At 44.6% G+C, this 20,528-nt stretch overlaps 2 protein-coding genes across 2 annotated transcripts; both read right to left on the bottom strand.

The window, feature by feature from the left end:
• Positions 1 to 302: 302 nt before the first annotated feature.
• Positions 303 to 12,630, bottom strand: LOC120649403 (protein NO VEIN-like). Its single transcript, XM_039926195.1, is given in 14 exon segments — positions 303 to 1,747; positions 2,270 to 2,530; positions 3,291 to 3,608; positions 3,781 to 4,168; positions 4,310 to 4,422; positions 4,494 to 6,761; positions 6,921 to 7,133; positions 7,248 to 8,938; positions 9,048 to 9,243; positions 10,058 to 10,162; positions 10,374 to 11,004; positions 11,185 to 11,420; positions 11,423 to 11,524; positions 11,920 to 12,630. Coding segments are annotated over 14 exon segments (8,238 nt in total). The 5' UTR covers positions 12,520 to 12,630; the 3' UTR covers positions 303 to 631.
• An 803-nt stretch (positions 12,631 to 13,433) lies between these two features.
• LOC120649404 (hydroxyproline O-galactosyltransferase GALT6-like) lies at positions 13,434 to 18,087 on the bottom strand. Its single transcript, XM_039926196.1, has 7 exons — positions 17,053 to 18,087; positions 16,728 to 16,960; positions 16,340 to 16,627; positions 16,132 to 16,260; positions 15,873 to 16,046; positions 14,393 to 14,500; positions 13,434 to 14,142 (listed from the first exon to the last, which is right to left on the bottom strand). Exons 1-7 carry the CDS (start codon positions 17,879 to 17,881, stop codon positions 13,936 to 13,938), a joined length of 1,968 nt encoding a protein of 655 aa, XP_039782130.1. The 5' UTR covers positions 17,882 to 18,087; the 3' UTR covers positions 13,434 to 13,935.
• Between the last annotated feature and the right edge of the window lie 2,441 nt (positions 18,088 to 20,528).

Here is a 20,528-nt window from a genome sequence, read left to right as displayed (position 1 = left end):
GCATGCACAGTGTCCCGGCGACCCTGTAGTTGGACTTGGACGGTAGCCCGGCGGAGGCTGGCCAGAACTCCGAAGACGAAAAACAGCGGAAGGACGACCACTATACTGAGCGGACGGGTAAGGCGGATAAACTCCTACAATTCTGCACTCATCACGAGCCTGTCAATTAGTTACGGTTCAGTTTGTTCAAAATTGAGGCAGTGGTTGTTCCTCTTTCCATTTTGAAGAGAGCAGGTTGCCACTGCGAACGTCACCATTGTAGCTTCGACAGAAATGTAGTAGCCAGAATTCGGGAGGTTCAATTGGCGGGAGCGTTCGGAATTGTGAATCATAGTATTACTAGCTAACAGTACATGGTAGCATCAGACTACATCAATTTCTGTACAATTTCACGTCTAGTTAAACTATCCACCTTTGAAACAATGCAAGAAAAAAAAGAACAAGAACAAAATCTGACACATTGTGCACCCAAATTTCAGATCGGGTTACAAAAGCAGATGACATGGTCAATGGAGAAGAGGAGAGCCTACTGTAGACCGAGGCTCGACCCAGTCCCCTATACTGAAGACTCGGAACAGTCATTTCAATCTGCGGAAAAGTCAGCTTCAACAAAACTGGCCAAGAAGCAATGTTATCTGGATATCAGGAGACCAAGACGCAATGCTTTCTGCTTACAAAGCTTGTGCGGATTTTTTAACATCTCGATGCTTGCTTTCTTCGTACTTGACAGAATAACACGAGCAATGCTAAACAGATCACCTTTCTCCAACGCAAACTGCCATTCTCTTGGTGTGACGTCGAACCAATCTTTTCTTGAAGACACTGTTGTCTTAACCTCCACATACTCCGTGAAACCTTCACTGTGTGTGATAACAATATCATAAGGCAGTCCTGTTTCAATTTTTTCATTCACCCACCTCACATTGTTGGATCCTAGCTGCTCAGCAAAATATTTGTGGACCACTGCTTCACCAAGTCTCCCTGTTTTCAAATGGCTTGCATCTGGAGTCAGCCTATTCCTCTCTTCTACAAGATTGGCCAGCTTGTCGTTGAAATTTGTTAGCTCAACATGAACTGTTGGGCTTGAACTTCCAGCCTCCATGTCCAAATAAGCAGGTCCATTAGAAGAGTCAACAGACATCACCATCTGAGGCTCATCGAGGATTGTGTCTGTACTATCTGCAAGTAATATAGTTTCGGCCCTTGCATTCTCTTCTATGATCCAATCCCCGTCAAGATCAACCGAAAGTAAAGTGTCTTCGGTGTGTCCACACAGGGTAGGCATGCTTAAGTCTGATGAAGGCCCAGCATCATTCACCATTGCCTCTTGCATGCATGCTTGATGCCTTATGAGAGGTGTTTTGAAGGCAGGTGCTGTTCTCCAATGATTAAGGGGCCAACTTGACATCCTTACTGGTGCCTTCTGATGATTGGGAGCATTGAATTCACATGGAGATTGGAATTCAACCCCCTGGGGATCAACTTCTTGGTTGTCTGCACCTTGGTTGGTGGCAGACAATAAAGAGAAGGACCAGACCGCTTCGTGCTCAGGTAACTCGGGTACATTCTGATTATTAATGATAAAAGACTCTATTTGCTCAGCGGACATGCCAGATTCTGCCATGGTTTTTATCATGTGTAGAAAATTTGCAAAATGCAGATCAGGGGATCCATCAAAGAAAATCCTAGAGAGTTCCAAAAACACTGAATGTGAATCAGCATCTTGTGTAGCATACAGCGTATTTCCCTGCAAACCAGTAACATGTCAAATAAAATAAGACGGAGGAATTAAGCAGAGCAAAGCTTCAGATGTTGAGTAAATCATGCATTATGTTAAGTACATCATCATGCATTAACAAACAAGAGGTATGAAGCTCATATGCAGAAGACAGACAGGAAGATCAATGACGGTAGAGATTAAAATACACTCAGGGTCCTTACACTTTTCTCAAATTCTCATCTAGGTCCATAAAAGTAACAAAGCGAGCACCTAGATTCTTAAACTTTTCAAGTGGATTCCTCTAATCACTCTAGGTCCAATTATGGCATTTTAAGGATCCAGATGCTCACTTGAGTTCATGGACCCTATATAAGAACAAAAAGAAGTTTGAAGACCCTGGGTGCACTTTAGTCAAAATGGTTTACATCTAAGGGCCAGTTTGGAATAGAGCATCTTTTTTTAAAAAAAAAACTTTGTATAATTTGATTAGGAAATTATAGACTAAGCAGAAAAAACTTGATAATGGCAGAATTGAACAATAGATACTACCTGCAAAAGGCAATGGCATTTGAATCTTTTCTTAGAAGAACCCTCAAGTCCCTTCAGCACATACTTGTGGAATAACTTGTCAACAACAACTACTTGCAGATTGCGGAGCTTCATGATCTCATTTTGCTGGAAGCAGCTGATATAAGTATCTCTATGCATCTTATAGATGTACCGTTGCATATATGGCAAAAGCCAACAAATTATCAAAACTTTTTCTCTGTTTTCTGCTGTACCATAAAATATTGCTTCTCGATACACAACCTATGTAAAGGTAGAAAGAGTGATAAGCAAATTTACTTCAATATGTAATTTCCAATATATTTAGTTCAATTACATAAATATAGAAGAAATTTACACTTATGCGGTTGCATATCTAGTAATATAAGCACACTCTTAATTTACCGAGTAACATGGTTACATCATTCTGTTATAACTGAAAGCTTTTAATATTGGTATATTTGCACTGTGACAGAACCCGGGAGTAGAGCTTTCTGCTGACAGTGAATGGATTGGTACAACTCATAATTCATAAATGGTTAGCGATCTACCTTCATCCAAATAAAGCGCTATAAGGGCTGGTATGAATGTATGATGAACTGATATTGTCAAAATTACAGCATAAACTCGTATTAAACCACTGCTGTAATTCTGCCATATTCATCTCTTTCAACCCAACGATAAAAGAACCAAGATAAATTAGGTAAAAAAGTTCCGAACTCCACAATTCTCCATTCTCACTCGTTATTGTGAATACCCCTTATAGTTATAAATGAAGATTGTATGGTACAAAATATTTAAGTGCATGAAATAACCACTTGGGCCCTAATGACTTCTTTTATAGAGATTGCCTTTGAAGAATGGCTTTCACCAAGTTATTGCACATATTGAATTTTGTTGGGGTTTCTCTTTTCCATTTTACCTTTCGTAACTTTACAATGACCTTGTTAACAGTTAACACTGACACTCTTGCATGAGAAGACTAAAAATTGAATACTTACGAATACCAAAAGATGTCTATTACCTTAGAGAGTGCTTGAATACCTAAGCTTTTCATCAAAGCAGCAACTCTTCCATTCAGAATTTGCCTATCCTCTAAGGAAAGGTCCCCAAATTGTATGAAGTTCACATCACTAGAATTTTTAAACTGATGCTTCAACTCATCATCATCTACCCAGCAAACAAGGCCAAAGGAAGAATGCAGAGAGACCCATTTATCAACTGTGGTGGGTAATATTGTTGTTTCTAATTTCTGAAGAGATTCTTTCAAGTGCAATATATCATCAGTCTTGTCACTTTTAGAATGCAGATCATTAGCCCATCTCACAAATACACGAAAGACCTGTATACAACATGAAAAACAAGAGGCAATAAGTTAAATGAGATAACCGTACAATATACAGCTGACAAAACTTTGTTGTATCTTCAGTTCAGAATGATAAAAATCATAATTAGCTGGAAGCATCTACTGTTAACTAAGCTACAAAATATAACCATGCACTAAAGCAACTTACATGGTTGGCTGCTTGTGAAGGCAATGCAGCAGTTGACAGCCGTATAAGCATCTCAACATAATTGGATGTTGTTGGCACCTTTGGCACACCACATGCCTCAGTAAAGAATTCACAAAGGCTTGGATAGGCTGCAGACAACATTCTTCTCGGGAACATGCTTCTCCTTTTCGTCGCAACAAATTCCTCTGTTATTTCAGAACATCCTGTTGGGTCATGCCAGTAGAGATCTTTTGGTGGCAAGAACTTCCCAGGAATAACCTCACTTGACCGAGGACGTTGTAGTGGTGTAAATATAGAGGGGGATGACAGGAAATCCTGTTTAATGTCAATCTTCGAGTCCGCCACACCTTCTGACAAGAATGTGTAGAGTTTGCACATCTGGCTCATACTGAAGAAAAGGAGGTTAACCCATATATTAACAAACAAAAGGGTAAAAGGATAAAAGAATTTAAGTGGTTATGCTTTGTACCTTGCAAATAACATAAATGTTTCTGACTCAAAATATAATCAAGTTGGAGAAACCTATTACCTTGCACTAAAGGGAGCCTGTGATGTCATCCAAGACTTAAGGACCATCAACGCATCACAGTAGGATACCTCTGTTTTGAATCCAATGTCCTTCCTAAGTGAACTGCTAGAAACCTGCTCCACAAAGGATTATGGTGAGGTGCCTGGTAAATCCCAGAACAATTTTGTATGGATAAATTACCAACCTGTGGTGCAGCATATGGTGCCACACTGCCAAAAAGAGAGCGGACATTATCGCAATCATAGAATAAATCTGTTGCATAATGAAGATCCTCATCCATGCTTGATGCTACCCATTTGAAGCTTTGAATACACTTCAAAAATGACGATTCAACTGTTCTGTTTTCACTACAATGTGTGGCATTTGTGAGGCTCCTAGCTTTAGCACTATAATGATCATCCCAGAATCGGTCAAGAACCTCCAGAAGATATACACAATTTTCCCGGCATCTTTTCGAAGAAAATATTGATAAAATACTAGATAATTCTGGTGACTCCCAGTCATACAAGGTACTGGGTTTTGCAGATACATCAGATAGAGAATGGTCTCCCGCTAGAAAAGAATCAACTAGAGATGATTTTTTCTCAACTTTCAATACCTGCACAAAATCAGTCACACCCATCTCCTCAAAAAATCGCCTCCATTTTTCCAGTTCAAACGGTGATGATTTTGAACCATGATGCACCAAATAGCAACTATCAAGTTCAATCCAATTAATTTCCACATTCTGAAGCAGCCTGCCAACATTCACAGAATTTCCATAATCTTTACTGAAGTGAATTGGTTCATCAGCTGGGCACTTGTATCCATGATTTGTAAGGAAGATAGGCATCTTCCGTAGTTCTGACACTATCTCTTCTTTTTCAAAGTTACAGCTGGTGCAAGAAGATTGAAGATGAACCATAATAAAGCTCACATACTCTCTAACTATTTTATCAGCTGTATTAGAATCAAAACCATTGCGCAAGGAATCCATGATGTGGTTTTTAATAATGTCATGCCCAGACAACTTTCGCACCCCAATCTTTTGCAGAATGTCTACCAGATCATTTGTTCTGACTTCTTCAAGGAGGTATTTATTTTTGCAGGATGCAGATAGAAGATGAGGACTTACAGTTCGAAGATTATTATACAGAACTGGAAAATTCTGAATGCTATTTCTGCATTCAGGAATTGAATTGACAATATCATATGGCAACCATATAGGACCATCTGCAACAGAGCTAAATGAACCGTCTGAAAGTGGGATGCATGGTAATTTCCTAACTGTATTCAACAGATCATCTTCAAGGCTTCTTGTTAAGGAAACATTTCGAGAAGAATGAGAAAGCAACATCAAATAAAGGGTAGCAAACCATGCACATAGCCATTCCAGACCCAATGATTCAATACAACCATCAATTCGGCAAATAGATGAGATGACATCTATCAAAATCTGTGGTCCATAGTCATGAATACCTAGGGCCCTTGATAAATTATCAGACATAACAATATCCTTTGAGAGGTAACCAAGACCAAGATGTTCATGAAGTAAGCCATCGGACAATAGCATTTTTGTTTGTTCATCCCAACCTCTAAGTGTATTGCACGGAAAGACCCATTGCAAAGTAGAGCCATCCAGAAACATGCAGCGGGTCAGACGCAACTTGGAAAGGATCAAGTGAGGGAGGTGGCTGAAGAATCCATGAACTTCTCCCGCTAGAGGAATAAAACTCAAGAAGGCTGTGACAGCTTTTCCAGGGCACCTCTGAAAACAGGGAAGAGCACAAAAGGTTTCTTGGGCACTGACAAACAAAGAGGGGAATTCAGACAACAACCACTGATTCCATGCACTGTCCGCGTCCACTTCCTCTCTGGAAGAAGGTAGAACAAAATCTCCTTGAAGAATGAATTTAAGGCCATAATTCCTTAGAGGAAGAAAAGCAAACACAGGTTGCTGCTTCAAGTAAGGTTCATAATCTCCTTCCTCAGTCTCCTGCAAAGTAAATGCCACAGCTATCTCTGTGGAGCACACATCATGGCGCACAATGGTACCTTTTAACCTCTTGCTGACCACCAACCAACTCATTGTCTCAATTCCATGAGAGATTCTCACAATGCCATCACCAAGAGCCTCCCTTCTCATAATCAGAAGTGTGTCATCAAGCAAATTCTTAAACTTGATACATTTTAGTCGGTGAAGGAACAACAGAAGAGATGGGTGTAGATCTGAAAACATAGACACAATGGAGCACATACCAGTGCCCTCCCTAAATTTTGATCTGAAAGGAAGTAAGATGCAAGTGTTCCACAAGGAACAGGCATCCTTGCCATCTTCAATGGATAACATTCTACTAAAAGAAGTGGTATTGAAAGGTGGAACTGCAGTTGGCAACACAAAACCAATCTGGCCATCAGTGATATCAAATTTCACATGGAAACCACCTGAATGGATCTCCGGAGCATCAGTTACCTACAAAAATAGACAAAATTAAAATGGTATCATTACCCCAGATAATTCAAAACGTCACACAAGTTACAAGAACAAGTACCAACAAAGGATCAGTAATGAGAAAATATCCATGAAACTAAGGACAATATAAAAACTTGGTGATTTTTTTCTGCAACCTACCCGGAAAACTGATTTAAATCCAATGCCTTTATTTCCAATATAACCTCGGTTTGATCCTTTCTTTGTCGAGTTACCAATATCACAAAGTGCTCTAATGTTCTCAGCAGAGAAGCCCCTCTCATTGTTTAGAACAACAATACCATTCTCCTGGAGAATGAATGCTAATGTTGGTTCAACATCCTCAGGATATGCATTATCGTCAGCATTCTGTACCTGATGTATATTAGGATAAGGCCAGTAAATAAATATTCCCTCAAATTTTAATGCATTCCTTGGAAGCACACGACAAATTCAAGTGAAAAAAGGAAGTGCATAGTTCAAGCTTACTAGCTCAAGAAGTAGATGAGAATCCTGGGAATATAGTTCTTGTGAAAGGCAATGCAATGCTCTGCCAAGTCGAGCATGCTGCTTCTTCAACAAGCTATTCTCAGCGTAACTTAGTGCCTGATCAAGACCAAACTCTTCACGGCGTATAGATTCAATAACAAGAGACGCTTCCTCATGATTTGATTCTTCCATCATGGAAGATATGTTAGTATGTAATTCTGCAATATTTTCCTTGGTTCCAACATGATTAAACACCTTATTGTCTTTATTATCTATACCAACTTGATCGTTTGTGCCGGGTAACAATTTTCTTCTCTCATCCATCATATCAACATCAATAGAAATCAGCATGTTAGAACTTTCAACCTCAGATGCAGCTGATGTAAGCTTTGCAGAAGAATGCGTTTCTGTCTGCTCATGAACTTCTTCAGTTAAACACAACATACGGCAATCTTCAACCCATTCTGCAATTCCAAGTGACAAGCCTATATCATGAAGCATGCAAAGTTGCCAATCTTCAGTGGCTTCATGCAACATGACTGAATAGCAGTTCTTGGTAACAACCCGAAGTCCTGCCAATAGTATGTCTGCTGCAAGACTACGGAACTCCGAGGGTAAATGACCAAGACAGTCAAGTACAAATTTTGCAATCAAACGAACTACATCATCAAAGTTTGGCAAGCTGAGAGATTTGATACTATTTGCAGAAGACACCTGAGGGTTCTCAGGATTAGCGTTCATCAAATCATGGTTGTTGTCTACTATAAGCTTTATTGCTCGCTGTGCATAACATTTTAGCAATGCCATTGGGGTGTTCGTAGAACCATCATAAATGTATAGCAGCGAAAGCAGTTTCACTGCCACTTGAAATGGTGAGCGTTGAATAATGGCTTCCAAGAATTGATCGACTGTGGCTGATGGATCCACTCTAATAAACCTACCATCTGCAGTCACAATGCATGATAGCTCTTGAATAGGGCCAGCAGTCAGCAACCAATGTAGAAAGGAGCCCAGTGTAGGAGCAAATAGCAGATCCCAATGGGACCAAATATGCAGATCAGACAACATAGGAGCCCTCAGTAAACAATTAATTGCCTCTCGTGAGCATACTGTTCCACCATAATAATATTGTTCAGCAACATCGCTCATTAGCCCATCAACATTTTCATGTCTACCTGGCAAAGTTCCAGACCACCGTTTCTCCAACAATGAGATGGAGAATTTTAAACTATTTGTTTGTATGTTTTTTCCCTGCCTCTTAATATAGCCAGGAAGTCCTTCCCCAGATTTGTCTTGCACGACCTCAAAGCTAATTGTTGGAAATTGCCTTTTAAGAATCATAACTAAACTATCATCTGAAAAGTCACCGTCTTCCATCCAATTACTCTCAGCTTGACAGAGTAGAACTTGAACTTGCTGCTGTAGTACAGAAACTTCCAGAGATGAAGAATCACAATTACCCCCCTTCAAGAAACTACTCAAAGTAGTGGGGAAGTGATGACAATGTTTATCCAAAAATTGAAGGAATGTCCCATGCCCAAGAGCACTAAATTGATCCACTGAAAATTGAGTAGTTACCCACGTTTCACAATCATGAAGTGCCCTCACTTGCAAAGCCACATCACCAGAGACTTTACTGTGGCATTCAATATATTCTGTAATCCTCCTGATGACATCATCAATAGAAACACCTGCATGAACAAACGGAAATATGAAAAGGGGCTATTTGTTTGTAGCAAGCAGTTCAGCAAAAATTGAGTGCCAACTGCAGCTCAAATGAGAGGGAGTGAGGGTACGCACTATGTCCAGTCCCATTGTCTTCACTCCTATTATTGGTTCCATTACCAATACAACTAGTATTTTCTTTACTCGGAGGCTCAATTTCCATAACCTCTGTGGTGGTGATATGAAGAGGGCTTGAAGACATGTTATTCTCACTAGAAAGTTGTATCACATCGTAAATACTATCCAGCAGACCACATCCCATCGATTTAACCTGCATGTCCATGTTGCAGTAAAGTTTAAAGATCTCAAAATGGTAACACTAAATATGCATAGTCAACGAATCACTCCCTAACTAGAATTACTATAGTTTTGCCTATTTAGGCATCACGTACGGAATATGCATAGTCAACAAATCACTCCCTACCTAGAATTACTACAGTATGCCTATTTAGGCATCATTCACGGAATATGCATTACTACCCATGGTTTGAAACGTGGTAACACCTAAACAGACCTGTTTCAAAAAACGTTTTAAAACTACGTTTAATCTTGATTAAACTCTAAACTTTGGCCTAGCGTTGCGTTTAATCACAGTGTCGTTTAATCACAAAAGACGTTTAATCTACGTTTAATCACAAAAAACTCTAAACCATAGGCTAGCGTTCACCTAGCGTCTAGCGTTTTTTAAAACCTTGCTAAACACACAAACATTTTAAGTTTTCCTGAATTGTAAGATCAATCAGACAATCGCTTAGATGCCAAGTCAAACATATCCATCACAGACCACACACTATTTTAAACCAAATCATGGTTGAACGACTTTTTCATAGATAAAGGTAGCACAATGGTGCGGGCATGGGGGCACGAGAAACGAAAATGGGATAATAAAAAAATGTGCCTCCAAATCGTGTAAGATGACTCAACCATTATCAGGCCTACCAGATCATTATCATCTCTATTGATATCATGGAGGAAATACAGGTAAAAGTTCATTTTCAAAATATGATACCCATATAGTGGACACTAAATACAGTATATGTTTGCGATGTTCAAGTCAGACGAATAAAGGAGGGAAATCAACTCACAGCAACATTGAGAAGGCCAATGCCTGGGTACTGTGAACAGAAATTTATTATTTTCTTTTTCTCCGTTGGTGATCCTCCATAGTAATTTGCTATCATTTCCAAAACCTGCATCAGTGACAGGTACGAAGATATTAGTTTAGAAATAGGATACGTCCAGACTGAGCATGTCTGCTGTTAAACAATCAATTTTTCAGATAAGTTCAGAAAAAAAAGGATGATGTATGCTCGTTTCCTCATTAGCGATACATGTACGAGTTTACTTAACTTTGCAATTATTTAAAGAAAACATTGACTTAATTACGAGTACTAAACATACCTGCTGAACTGGATGCTCACGACATGTTTCCTTCCATGTTGTTATAAAATTCTCCAGCTTACCTATGCTCAGGAAACAATTCGGTGAAGCTTCATGCTTTTGCAACTTTTGCTGCTTCTTAGGCTGCTTGCACGAGGAGCTAGGACTCGCGTTTTCTTCGAACTTCCTTTTTTCTCTTAGATTCGCCTTTTGTTCACGCTGTCTTTCCTTTCTTCTTACTAGAGCTGGCCTTTTCTTCTTACTTTCAGATTTCAAACCAAGCCTTTCCATTTTTTCGGTTTTTGAAGGATATGGACAGCTATTTACACGCTTGTCACCATCATTTTTATCAACAGAACATCCATTCTTACCCTCATTGTCATCATTTTTATCATCCTCAGAACTAGTATCGCCATCAGTTTCATCATCAGTTGAATCAAAATGGATATGTTTATTGATCCCAGGTAACTGCTTTATACGATTAGTTAGAGAATTGAACCTCTTGTCCAACGCCTTCTTGTGAGTATGGAAATTTGTATTTTTCGACAAATACTTCTCTTGACTGCTATGACCAGACCCACTCTTATTTCCTAGAAGCTTAACAGTAGACACTTCAGTTTGCCTGGCCTGCTGGAGCAAGGAAATATGCAACCTACAAAACCTCCCTAAATTAGTGAAAGTAGAATGTTCTGGTGATAACATGAAATGACAAAGAGGCCAAAAGAAGGCATTTTTATTTCAGAGTACACAAAACACACTAAAACTAATATGGGAATCACATGCGGAAGATAATAGGTACATCAATAACTCTGATTTCTAAACAGGTACATACCCCAAGCTCTGTACCCGCACGCCAAGTTTTTCCTTTCCAGAGACTGATTTTTGCTCGGAAAGATGATCCAAGAAATCTTCCACTGTGATTTTCTTCTTAGATTTGTCCACAAATTTCAGCAGGAAACTGATAATCTCCTCGCTACTAAGCTTAGGCACCTTAGACAAATCAGATGGCACTGAAAAATAATGTGCAACAAGTGGGTGCTGAAGGAAAGGCCCCAGTCCCAGCTCCCCTCTTCAAACTGCCCAACTCCCTCATTCTTGCATATCTCAACCTCTAGATCAGAAATCGTTACAATTTTTCTTGCAGCAACGTAGCAATGGATGAATGCATTCACCTGACAAATACAAGTAATGGTCATCAAAAGTAAATACCAGAATCAACAGACTAAATAATATTTACTTGTGAGTTGAGACTAATAGGAGCTCAGCAAGCTTTGCAATTGCATGCGGAAAAAAAAATCCCTCACACTTCAAGTGAAAAAGAGCAAACATCAAACTACTCTTGTCCAATTATTCAGTATAGTTGATCAGATGAAAGTAGCTGACTACCCCCTAAATTTAAACTGTAAGTCGCTTACAATTCTAGTCTGTACATGCTATTTTAGCTGTAATCCAAGACAATGCTATCTTTGGTCATGTACCACACAGCTTAATTTTTGCACCAAGAGTTGTAATGGCTTAAAATATGGCACAAGGTATTCGATTGCAACTACAGGTATTGAGCACTGACCTTGCCCTCTATGATGAAGAGGTCTCGTAGGAGAGGCACGTCCTGGAGCTGGATGCCGAGGGAGCCCCACGAATCGACCTTGAGCGCCACCAGCACCGCCTGCGCCACTTTCCAACCCGTGACACCCTCCCCGTTCTTCACGAGCTCCTCCTGAGCATTCTTCGCCGCCACTTGTGCTCGATCGAGAGCAGCCTGCTGGCGCGGCTGTTGCTGCTGCTGCTGCTGCTGCTGTGGCTGGGGGGGCGCTGGCGCAGGTGAGGCGGATGCGGCGGGTTTAGTCGGGCGGTGCTGGATGTTGGAGGTAGGGGTTTGGTGGTAGGGAGGGGAGGGGAAGTGATGCGCCTGCTGCAACTGCTGCTGCTGGTGGTAGGAAGCTAGGGCAGCGGGGTTCTGGAGGAGGAGGTCACCGACCAAGTTGTTGAAGGGGTTCGCCGCGAACAGGGGGTTAGGGGCGAAGGCGTAGGGGTTAATCCCATGCATCGGCGCCGCGCCGGGGTTGGGGAAGGACGTCGAGGCGGCACCATACCACTGCGCGGCGGCGGCGGCGCGACGGTCGTATCCGTGGCCGGGGCGAGGCCACTGGTAATCACGGCGGCTCATCGAGGCGGTGGCCGGTGGGGATTAGGGTGGAAGCGACGCGGGGGAAGAGAAGCAGGGGCGCGACGGCGGGTCGGCGCGGCGGCTGCCGTAGCCGGTTTGGGGTGCTCTGCTACTAGTACAACTCTTCTCGCGGCGGTATCACTTTCCCGTGTGGGCTGAAGTCTAAACTTTCGACGCCGCAGGCTTCAATGGATTAGGCCTGTAGCGTTAGCCTTAGGATTGGGCCTGTAGCGCTCTTCAAGCTTGGAGTATGTCGCTAGAATTTGTGCATTAATAATGAAACTAGAGTTTCGTATATCGCACACGTATATCCCGGAATCTCTATATCTACCTCTACTATTTCTAAAACGAGCAATGATTCCACGATTTATCAATCGAAATTCAAATAAATCAATTGAAATCCTAATCAGAATTCAGACAAATCAATCCGAATCCCAATTGAAAACAGACAATTAATACCTCGCGCAGTCACGGTAGAGTTTCCATCAAAAAATTAGTGGTCCCATAGCAACGCAAAGCACTGTGCTAGTTTGCTTTAAATTCTGTAAAGAATAAATTTACACGTCCAGAATGGAAAAATTCATAGGGAAATGGATATTTCCTTCCAAGTAAGTCGGCACGTATGCTGACATTGCATAAAACTAACATCGAACGAAATAGTTGCTGAAAAACATCGTATAGCCTAAGGTCTGTTTGGATTCAAGTGCTAATCAGTGAAAGTGTTAACTTTAACACTAGTGTATCCAAACACTAGCACTGGTATGTCTTATCAAGAGTGCTAATAGGGTCAGCTAAAGCTTAGTTAAGATTTAAAACTTTAGCAAATGTATGAGTGCTAATAGGTGCTAAAATTTAGCACTCAACTTTAACTCCACCAAACAGACCATAAGTCGTGAACGGCGAGATAATGTCAAAATCCACCTGCTAAATCAAGTCATAATTTAGGACCATGTTAAAGAGAATGCACAGCAAAATTCGTGTACACTACCAAGATCGCTCAACTGTACCAGCTGGGTTGTTTATGATTGCAACCACAGCCAATCGTACCAAAAGCAGTAGTAAGCCAGTAAACTTGACTAAGATTCCTACCCTTCACCTTTACAAATGAAGTCCTATAGCAGCGCTCATACTGTCCACAGAACTTCGTCTATATGTTGGGATTAAAACGAGCACCAGAGGCTAAAGGCGTTACAGGCTGTTGTGTCCATTCCCTTGTTTCCAGCTGAAACACAACCTGGTCAGCTATACCAAAAAAAAACCACTAAATGGCCATTTGTTAGTCATCTGGTGGGCTTAATTTACCGTCAGCTAATATTCTTGAATGTTGGGGTCTTCCAGGGTATCAACTTATCCACGAATATTGATGGGCGCTACCACCACAGAAATGCTCAAGTAGCAACACATCCACCACTATTGCTATCTCATATTGCAACATTGAGCTTTACCAGCCAGAAGCTTGTCCCACAAACATAACATCTGCCTCGGCGATTGGTAGTGTGCAGTGTAATAATCATCTATGCATCCAAATTGACAAAATTTGATGCTGTGGACGTATTTAACAGGTCTGGTGCTGTTGAACCGCTCAACCCACATGCCCATGCTTACATCCTCCATTTTGAAAAGCTGCATAGCAAGAAATGAAATTTAGATTCTTGCCAGAACCATTATGTCCTGCCTATTTGCTTACAAACCCATGGTCCAGCTATCTAGTGGCAAGGTAATCAGTTGGTAGTTGTTTATGAACTTTTGGAGGGAAATATGATCAGACAGGTCCACAGTTGTTCTTAAGCATGCAAATTGCTGAAAACCAGCTACCATATGGGCCACTATTAGTGTCATAAAATGCATACCGGAAGCAATCAACTGAGCTTACCCTTAATTTATGGTTTAAAAATTCTGAGAGAACGGCATCTGCAATATCAGAAGATATAACATATCCAGGACCATTTGCATAGATTGGATAATCCTCTTCTGGCCATTCCTGTAAAGCACAGAAGATAATCATAGATAAGAAAATGCATGCACTCAATTTCAATGCGGAACTTCAGGGCATTCCATCGATTTTTTCCACTGACATACTGAGTCCGCGCAGTCAAGTGAGGTAGAGGATACTGCTTTGCTAATTGATAACTAAGCTCAGCCTGATTGCATATCTGAAGGGTTGTATTACTAGTACAAGTATAATACTAAAGTGACTCTTACTACGAGATCAAATGTTTCACAATCACATTTGAGGTTAAGATATCTATCTTTGTACATACTGGTTCAACAAAGCAATAAAGCCATCTGTAGTAGTGTAATAGTGAAAGAAACAAACAACTACATCGATTTTTTGTAAGCTTTTACCTACAAAGATTAAATGTAGGCATGCTCATGTTTCATTTTTTATTACATTGAATGGAGATACGACCAAGTCAATAAAATATTACATAACTGTCATATAATTAGCGTGTATATCAACACTGGGTGGATATGAGCAGAGGCTACATGCAGTAACAAAAATGATCTTTTAAATGATTATTGATTAAATATACGCCAATGTTCAAGCAAACACTAGGCGCTAGGCAGACGCTAGCCTATTGACTAGCGCCTAGGAAGGTTAAACATAGATTAGGCCTCCGTTTAGCATTTAATCTTCATTAAACGACGTTTAGTAATGTTTTTTTGAACCTTGTTATATGCATACAAGCCAATCTCTGCAACATAAGTTTTGGTGTTTGCAATACAAGATAATAATTTTGTATTTTATCAAGGAAACATGCTTCTGATTACAGATCCAAACTGTAAATTCATTTTGAAGTTTCAGAAGATTCAAGCCTACAATTTGCTTGGTGCATGTAAGACAAAAGTCAACCCACAGGGCTGTTCAGACAAAAAAAATAGAAAAATTAGATGCCAGCAGCACAAAGACATTTACAGGAAACAATTTGACAGAAGTGCTTTAGTTCCATGGGGAATGATAATATGTTGCAGTTTTGACTTATGGAGCTAATTTAATAGTTAATCCAGCTAGTAATGAGCAACATCGACTCATGTAGCATAGCACCATTCTCATTCAGTTATGTCCTATGTTTTTAAGTAATAGAATCCTTATTTGATTTCTTCAAACAGGAGAAAGATTCAGCAAATTTGACATCAAGGTACCATGAATCAACCTTTTAACCACTCACAAGGTTTCATGAAAAATTTACACCACTATGGGAAACAAGTTCGATTGCTAATGTCGTTTAATACCCAGATGGACCAAATACCCTGTATCAAATGGTTCGCTAAGGGTAGTGACCCAGACATCTTCAATCGATGAAAGGGAAAATGGCATATGAGGCTATTATGGAATCAAATATCAAGTTTACCTCATATGTAACAGCCCATTTCCCATCGCGCAATGGCTTGTGGTGATAATTCATGTTCCCTATATAGAGACTTTCACCGTTCCGGATTTTCTTCACTTCAGCCATTACTAATTCAAGTCTAACAAAAGTATCATCATCACACTTCATTATGTATCTAGCAGATACAACATGGACCTGACAGGACAAGTTCATTATAGTGAGAAAGTGTCTTGCAGCGACTTCATAGTAGCAAATTTTGAAAGAAAGCTCTTAGACTTACCCCATACTTGCATATGGCAATCGTCTTCAGAACGACCAAATCGTAGCTGTCCATGAATGGCACAATAACAATGTCCCCAAAAAACTCAGCCTCCTTTTTCAGCTCCACATTAATTTCATTTCTTCCATGCTGTAGAAAAGAAAATTACTGAGCTCAATTATATACCAAAACTGAAACAGAGTACTTTAGTTTGTTCTTCAAGTTTTACCAGGGCAACAAAAAACCGGGCCACAACATTCGATGACTTCTGGGCAGCAGACATCCATGTTTTTCTTGCAGCCATACGCTCAGCAAAATGGTTGCCCGCTGACAGGATACCAATGAAAATCTCAACTGGTTCGTCTGGGAGGGGAGGGGCCTGCCAACTGGGTAACATCTCTAGGTGCTTCTGTGGAGAAAAGCTAGGATGTGTAGTGGGCAAAGACCCTGCAAACACTGATTGCACATCAAGGTCCCCATTCAATGATAAGCCAGTAGCATCCTCAAGCACAAATCCCTGCCAGCACCAACAGAGACAAAAGTTAACAACAGTGTCAAACACCACCATCAATATTTCATTCCATTCCCCACTTCATAGACAAGTTTGAGCCACTCACAGTGCGGTATGGAAATGATGTCACATGACGTCCATCAACATTCACATGGTAACCTTCCAATCCAGCGGTGAGTGTAAGAACAAACAGGTGGTCCTCCACGAATGGGTATGGCCAATCAATTGAGACAGTCTTTGTGCGCCCAATGAGCCGGTTCAGCCACCATGATGTTTTTGACTCCTCCGACCGGCCTTCATCATCCCGAATCCACTTCTCACACTTCACCAATCCATCAACTGCAGAACAATTCAAATCAAAACCAAATCCTTGAGACAGTTTAATCGATAACTAAACAATATTTTATCTGGTGACAGTGGTGTGTGCAGACCAGTCTCCTCGTCAGCACGGGACCTCCAGCCCTCGCAGCGAAGGGGAGTGCCCCACTGCATGCGGTAGCAGGTGTTCTGCTCGATCACCGGCTTGCCACTCCAGTCGCCGCGGAGGCGGGGATTGAAGTGGAGAATTCTGGGAGGATCCTCGCCGTCCACCGTCTTGAGCCCCTGCAGCTCCATCATGAACTGCGACACCATGATCGGCTCTTCCCCCTCCTTGAGCAGCGTGATCTTAGGATCCCGCTCAGGGTGCGCCTCGTGCGGCGTCGCGGCCACCGTGATATACGAACCCAGCGTCAGCCCGCATGGCAGCTCCACCGTCCGCCCCCTCTCCCGGAACTCGTCGCCGCTGAGGACGATCGAGTGCGGACACTTGTTCCTCTGCTCCTCGTCTGGCGAATCCCGCGAGGACGTCAGGTTCGTCGCGAGAGTCTGCAGGTCGGCGAAAACGCGGGCCCCTGACTCCGCCGCCTCGGCGGCGACCTTGCGCAGCGAGCCGGAGCGGGTGGAGTTGAGGTGGCGGAGCTCGAGGCCGGAGACGAACCCCGACAACCAGCGCGCTCGCCCGCGCCCCCCGTCCGCCGAGAGGGTCTCCCGGTGGGGGTGCTTCGAGGGCCGCGCCGGCGCGGCGCGCCCTCCCTCCCACGCGCCGTCGAGGTGGAGCTTCCGCGACGCCGCGGCGGAGGCCCCCGCCCCGGGCAGCGACGTGGACACGAGCGGCGACTCGAGGAGCAGCACGAAGAGCGCGTAGGCGAGGAAGAGCGCCACGAACCCCTGGATCGCGCGGCGGCGGCACGGCGCGCCGGCCCCAGGCGGCCTCCGCATTGCGCCCGGCGCCCGCGGCCCTCCCCCCGCAGGCCGCAGCGCGAACCCTAACCCTAGGCGGAGGAGGAGCTCGCGCGCGCGCGGGGGGCGGGAGGACGAGGTGCGCGAAGCTGCCGCGCCCGCGCGTGCGGCTCGGCTCTCGGGCTCTGTGGTGGGCGCGGAGGCAGCGAGGCAGCGGCGGAGGCGGCCGAGCCAGCGAAGGGGAAGGGAAGGAAAACAGACGGCTTCGATCACATATAAACCCGCGTACTTTACTCGCTAATCCCCCTCTTGGCGAATGTAATTTGGAGCTTCCCCCATTAAAAAGCCGTGCGTTGCAGAATAAAACCAGTGGAGAATTCGGGGTCGGCGGGCGTGGACCTCGTGGGCACGGTGCATGGGCTACGTGACCCGTGCCCCGGGGCGTGGGCGCGGGGCGTGAGGACGAAGGGGAAGGGGTGCTCCAACCATGGGCTGGGTCCTTGCAGGTACGGGTACTCGGGGCTTCAGGTGGGGATGCTGGGATCCACGTGGATTAAAGCGGCGCGTGCCGGCCGTGACCGCTGCGCCGGGTGGGCGAGGGATCCCGTGCGGTGGGGCACTGTGTGGACCAATGGAATTTCTAGGCGGGCCCGCGCTGCGATCAATAAAAATTTGAGACCGGCCAAACGAATGAGACGCGTGTGATGGGCAAATAGCCTTGGAGTACGCTCCGGATGCTTAGGCTAAAATATTTTAGCTGACACGGTCCGGTGGATTTGCATTGTTTGCTTATCTGACACTATGATTTGGTCGTTTGTTTTGGTCGGGACGATCCGGCGGAATAGTCTTTTGATTCTGTGGTATCCAGGCGTAGTGTGGCTGTTCCTCTGACATCGTGCGCATGTCTGTATTTTCTTTTTGTTTGGGAATTTATTATTAATCTATGCATTTTAAGCATACTTTTTATGCTAACATCTTATCTCTCTCCGATGATGGAAAACCCTGAAATCTTTAATAGATGAAAGCTGACCCTGCCAAAGGGCCAAATTCGATCGCATGATGAGCCACGTCTACTGCTATCTTCTCTGCCGTCGGATCGAGAGATGGACTGTGTAGGTCCTCCAGGACTTGTCCATTTTGCAAAAAGGCCCTCAAGGTTTGATGAAACCAACTCGTGGTCTGGGTCCCCTCTCTCCTCCCCTCTGTTATCCTCTTCCCTCTCGCCTCTTTGGTGGCGGGCGCATCCGACGGCGCTGCGGGCCCGCGCGAGATGCGGCAGCGGGCGGGCGCGGCCGGGCACAGCGGTGGCGGGCACTGCGCAGGCCGAGGCCGAGAGCGGCGGCGAGGCCGTGCTCCGTTCCCCTGCAAGGGGGGGCAGGCGCAGCGGTGGCCATGCGCGGCCGGCTGGGCCACACCCTCTCTCCGTTCTCCTACAAGTGGGACCGGGCATGGCAGCGGCCAAGCGTGGCCGGCGCGGCTCCGCAAGGGCCGCGGCTGGGCAGGGCCACCGGGGCGTGGCAGTGGCACTACAGCCGGACGCAGCACCGGGGCCCGTGGCGGCGGGCGCGGCTGCAGTAGGGGCCACAGCGGTGTGACGGACGAACGGGGCACCGGGGCCTGCACAACCGGTGACGCGATACTGGCAGCGGCAGGCAAGCGGGCCGCGACGACTAGCAGCGGCACCCCAACGGGACCCAGCGCCCCGGCGCGGTGGGAAGCAGCGTTGAGGCTCATCGAGAGTTGGCGAGCACCGCGAAGCAGGAACCAGCGGTGCGTCGGGCAAGGGGCAGCAGCGGCCGGTGCCGCCTGAGCGAACGTGCGCCACGATGAGGTGTCGCATGGACGACGGCCTGAATTGTAGGACCTTGTCCTCTTTGCTCCGCAGGTTCGACAGACGTCGCCGCTTCACTCCTTGCAGCCGCAGCCATAGGGCAACCGCGTCCCCTGCTACAACGACGACGATGGCGAGCTCAGACCTTCTTTCTCCTTGAGGGCGGCCTCCACGTTCTTGATGGCCACCTCCTTCTCCTCGAGGGCTTTGCCCTTTTCCCGGTGGGTCCCGGAGAGCGTGACGACGGTCACCTCTTTCTGGAGAAGCTCGGTCTCCTTCTGCTCAAGCGCCGTCCTAAGGTATTGCAGCTCGGCAGTCTGCTCCTCGACTTCCCGAGCCTTCTGCTCCGCTGCGACACTCTGGACGTCACGCTCGCCGGTAACCCGCGCTAACTCCTCCTCCAGCGCCCGCTGGCGCGCCCCCAGATCCGTCATCCTGGTGTTGGCCTCGATGTTCTTGAGCACCAACTCGACGTTGTGTTGCCCAAGCCAGCCTATTTGGGAGTGCAGCCGGGTCATCTCAGCGCTCTTTCTGCGCGAGATATCCTTCAGCCGCTGCGAAAGGAAAGACGTGGGTAAAATAAGCAAAATCAGGGCCAAAAATATGAACGATTCTCGAGGAGGGGCTGCTTACCTGGCTGATCTGGTAATCCGTCATTCGATGGAGCTCCAGGGCGCGTTCGAGGAGGTTCTGAATCTGAGAACCTGCCTCGTACTACGCCTGCCAGATGGCATCCTCCTCTTGCTCATTGCGGAGGACCTCCGGGGGGACCACGGACTGAACGATTGCCACATGATGGGGCCCCCGATGCCCCCTCGTCGAGCACCTCTGCGAAGGCCAACGTGAACTCGGCGA

This window comes from Panicum virgatum, chromosome 9K, assembly GCF_016808335.1.
Source record: "Panicum virgatum strain AP13 chromosome 9K, P.virgatum_v5, whole genome shotgun sequence".
Classification (NCBI taxonomy): Eukaryota; Viridiplantae; Streptophyta; class Magnoliopsida; order Poales; family Poaceae; genus Panicum; species Panicum virgatum.
The sequence above is the reverse complement of the archived record's forward strand: the minus strand, read 5'-3'. Positions and strand labels throughout refer to the sequence as shown.

Coding starts and splice junctions, on each gene's coding strand:
- LOC120649404 (XM_039926196.1), bottom strand. CDS start 17,881: ATGCGGAGGCCGCCTGGGGCCGGCGCGCCGTGCCGCCGCCGCGCGATC. Junction 14,501..15,872: donor AATGGGCTGTTACATATGAG/GTAAACTTGATA, acceptor TGTGCTTTACAG/GAATGGCCAGAAGAGGATTA. Junction 14,143..14,392: donor TTTTAAACCATAAATTAAGG/GTAAGCTCAGTT, acceptor CTTGCTATGCAG/CTTTTCAAAATGGAGGATGT.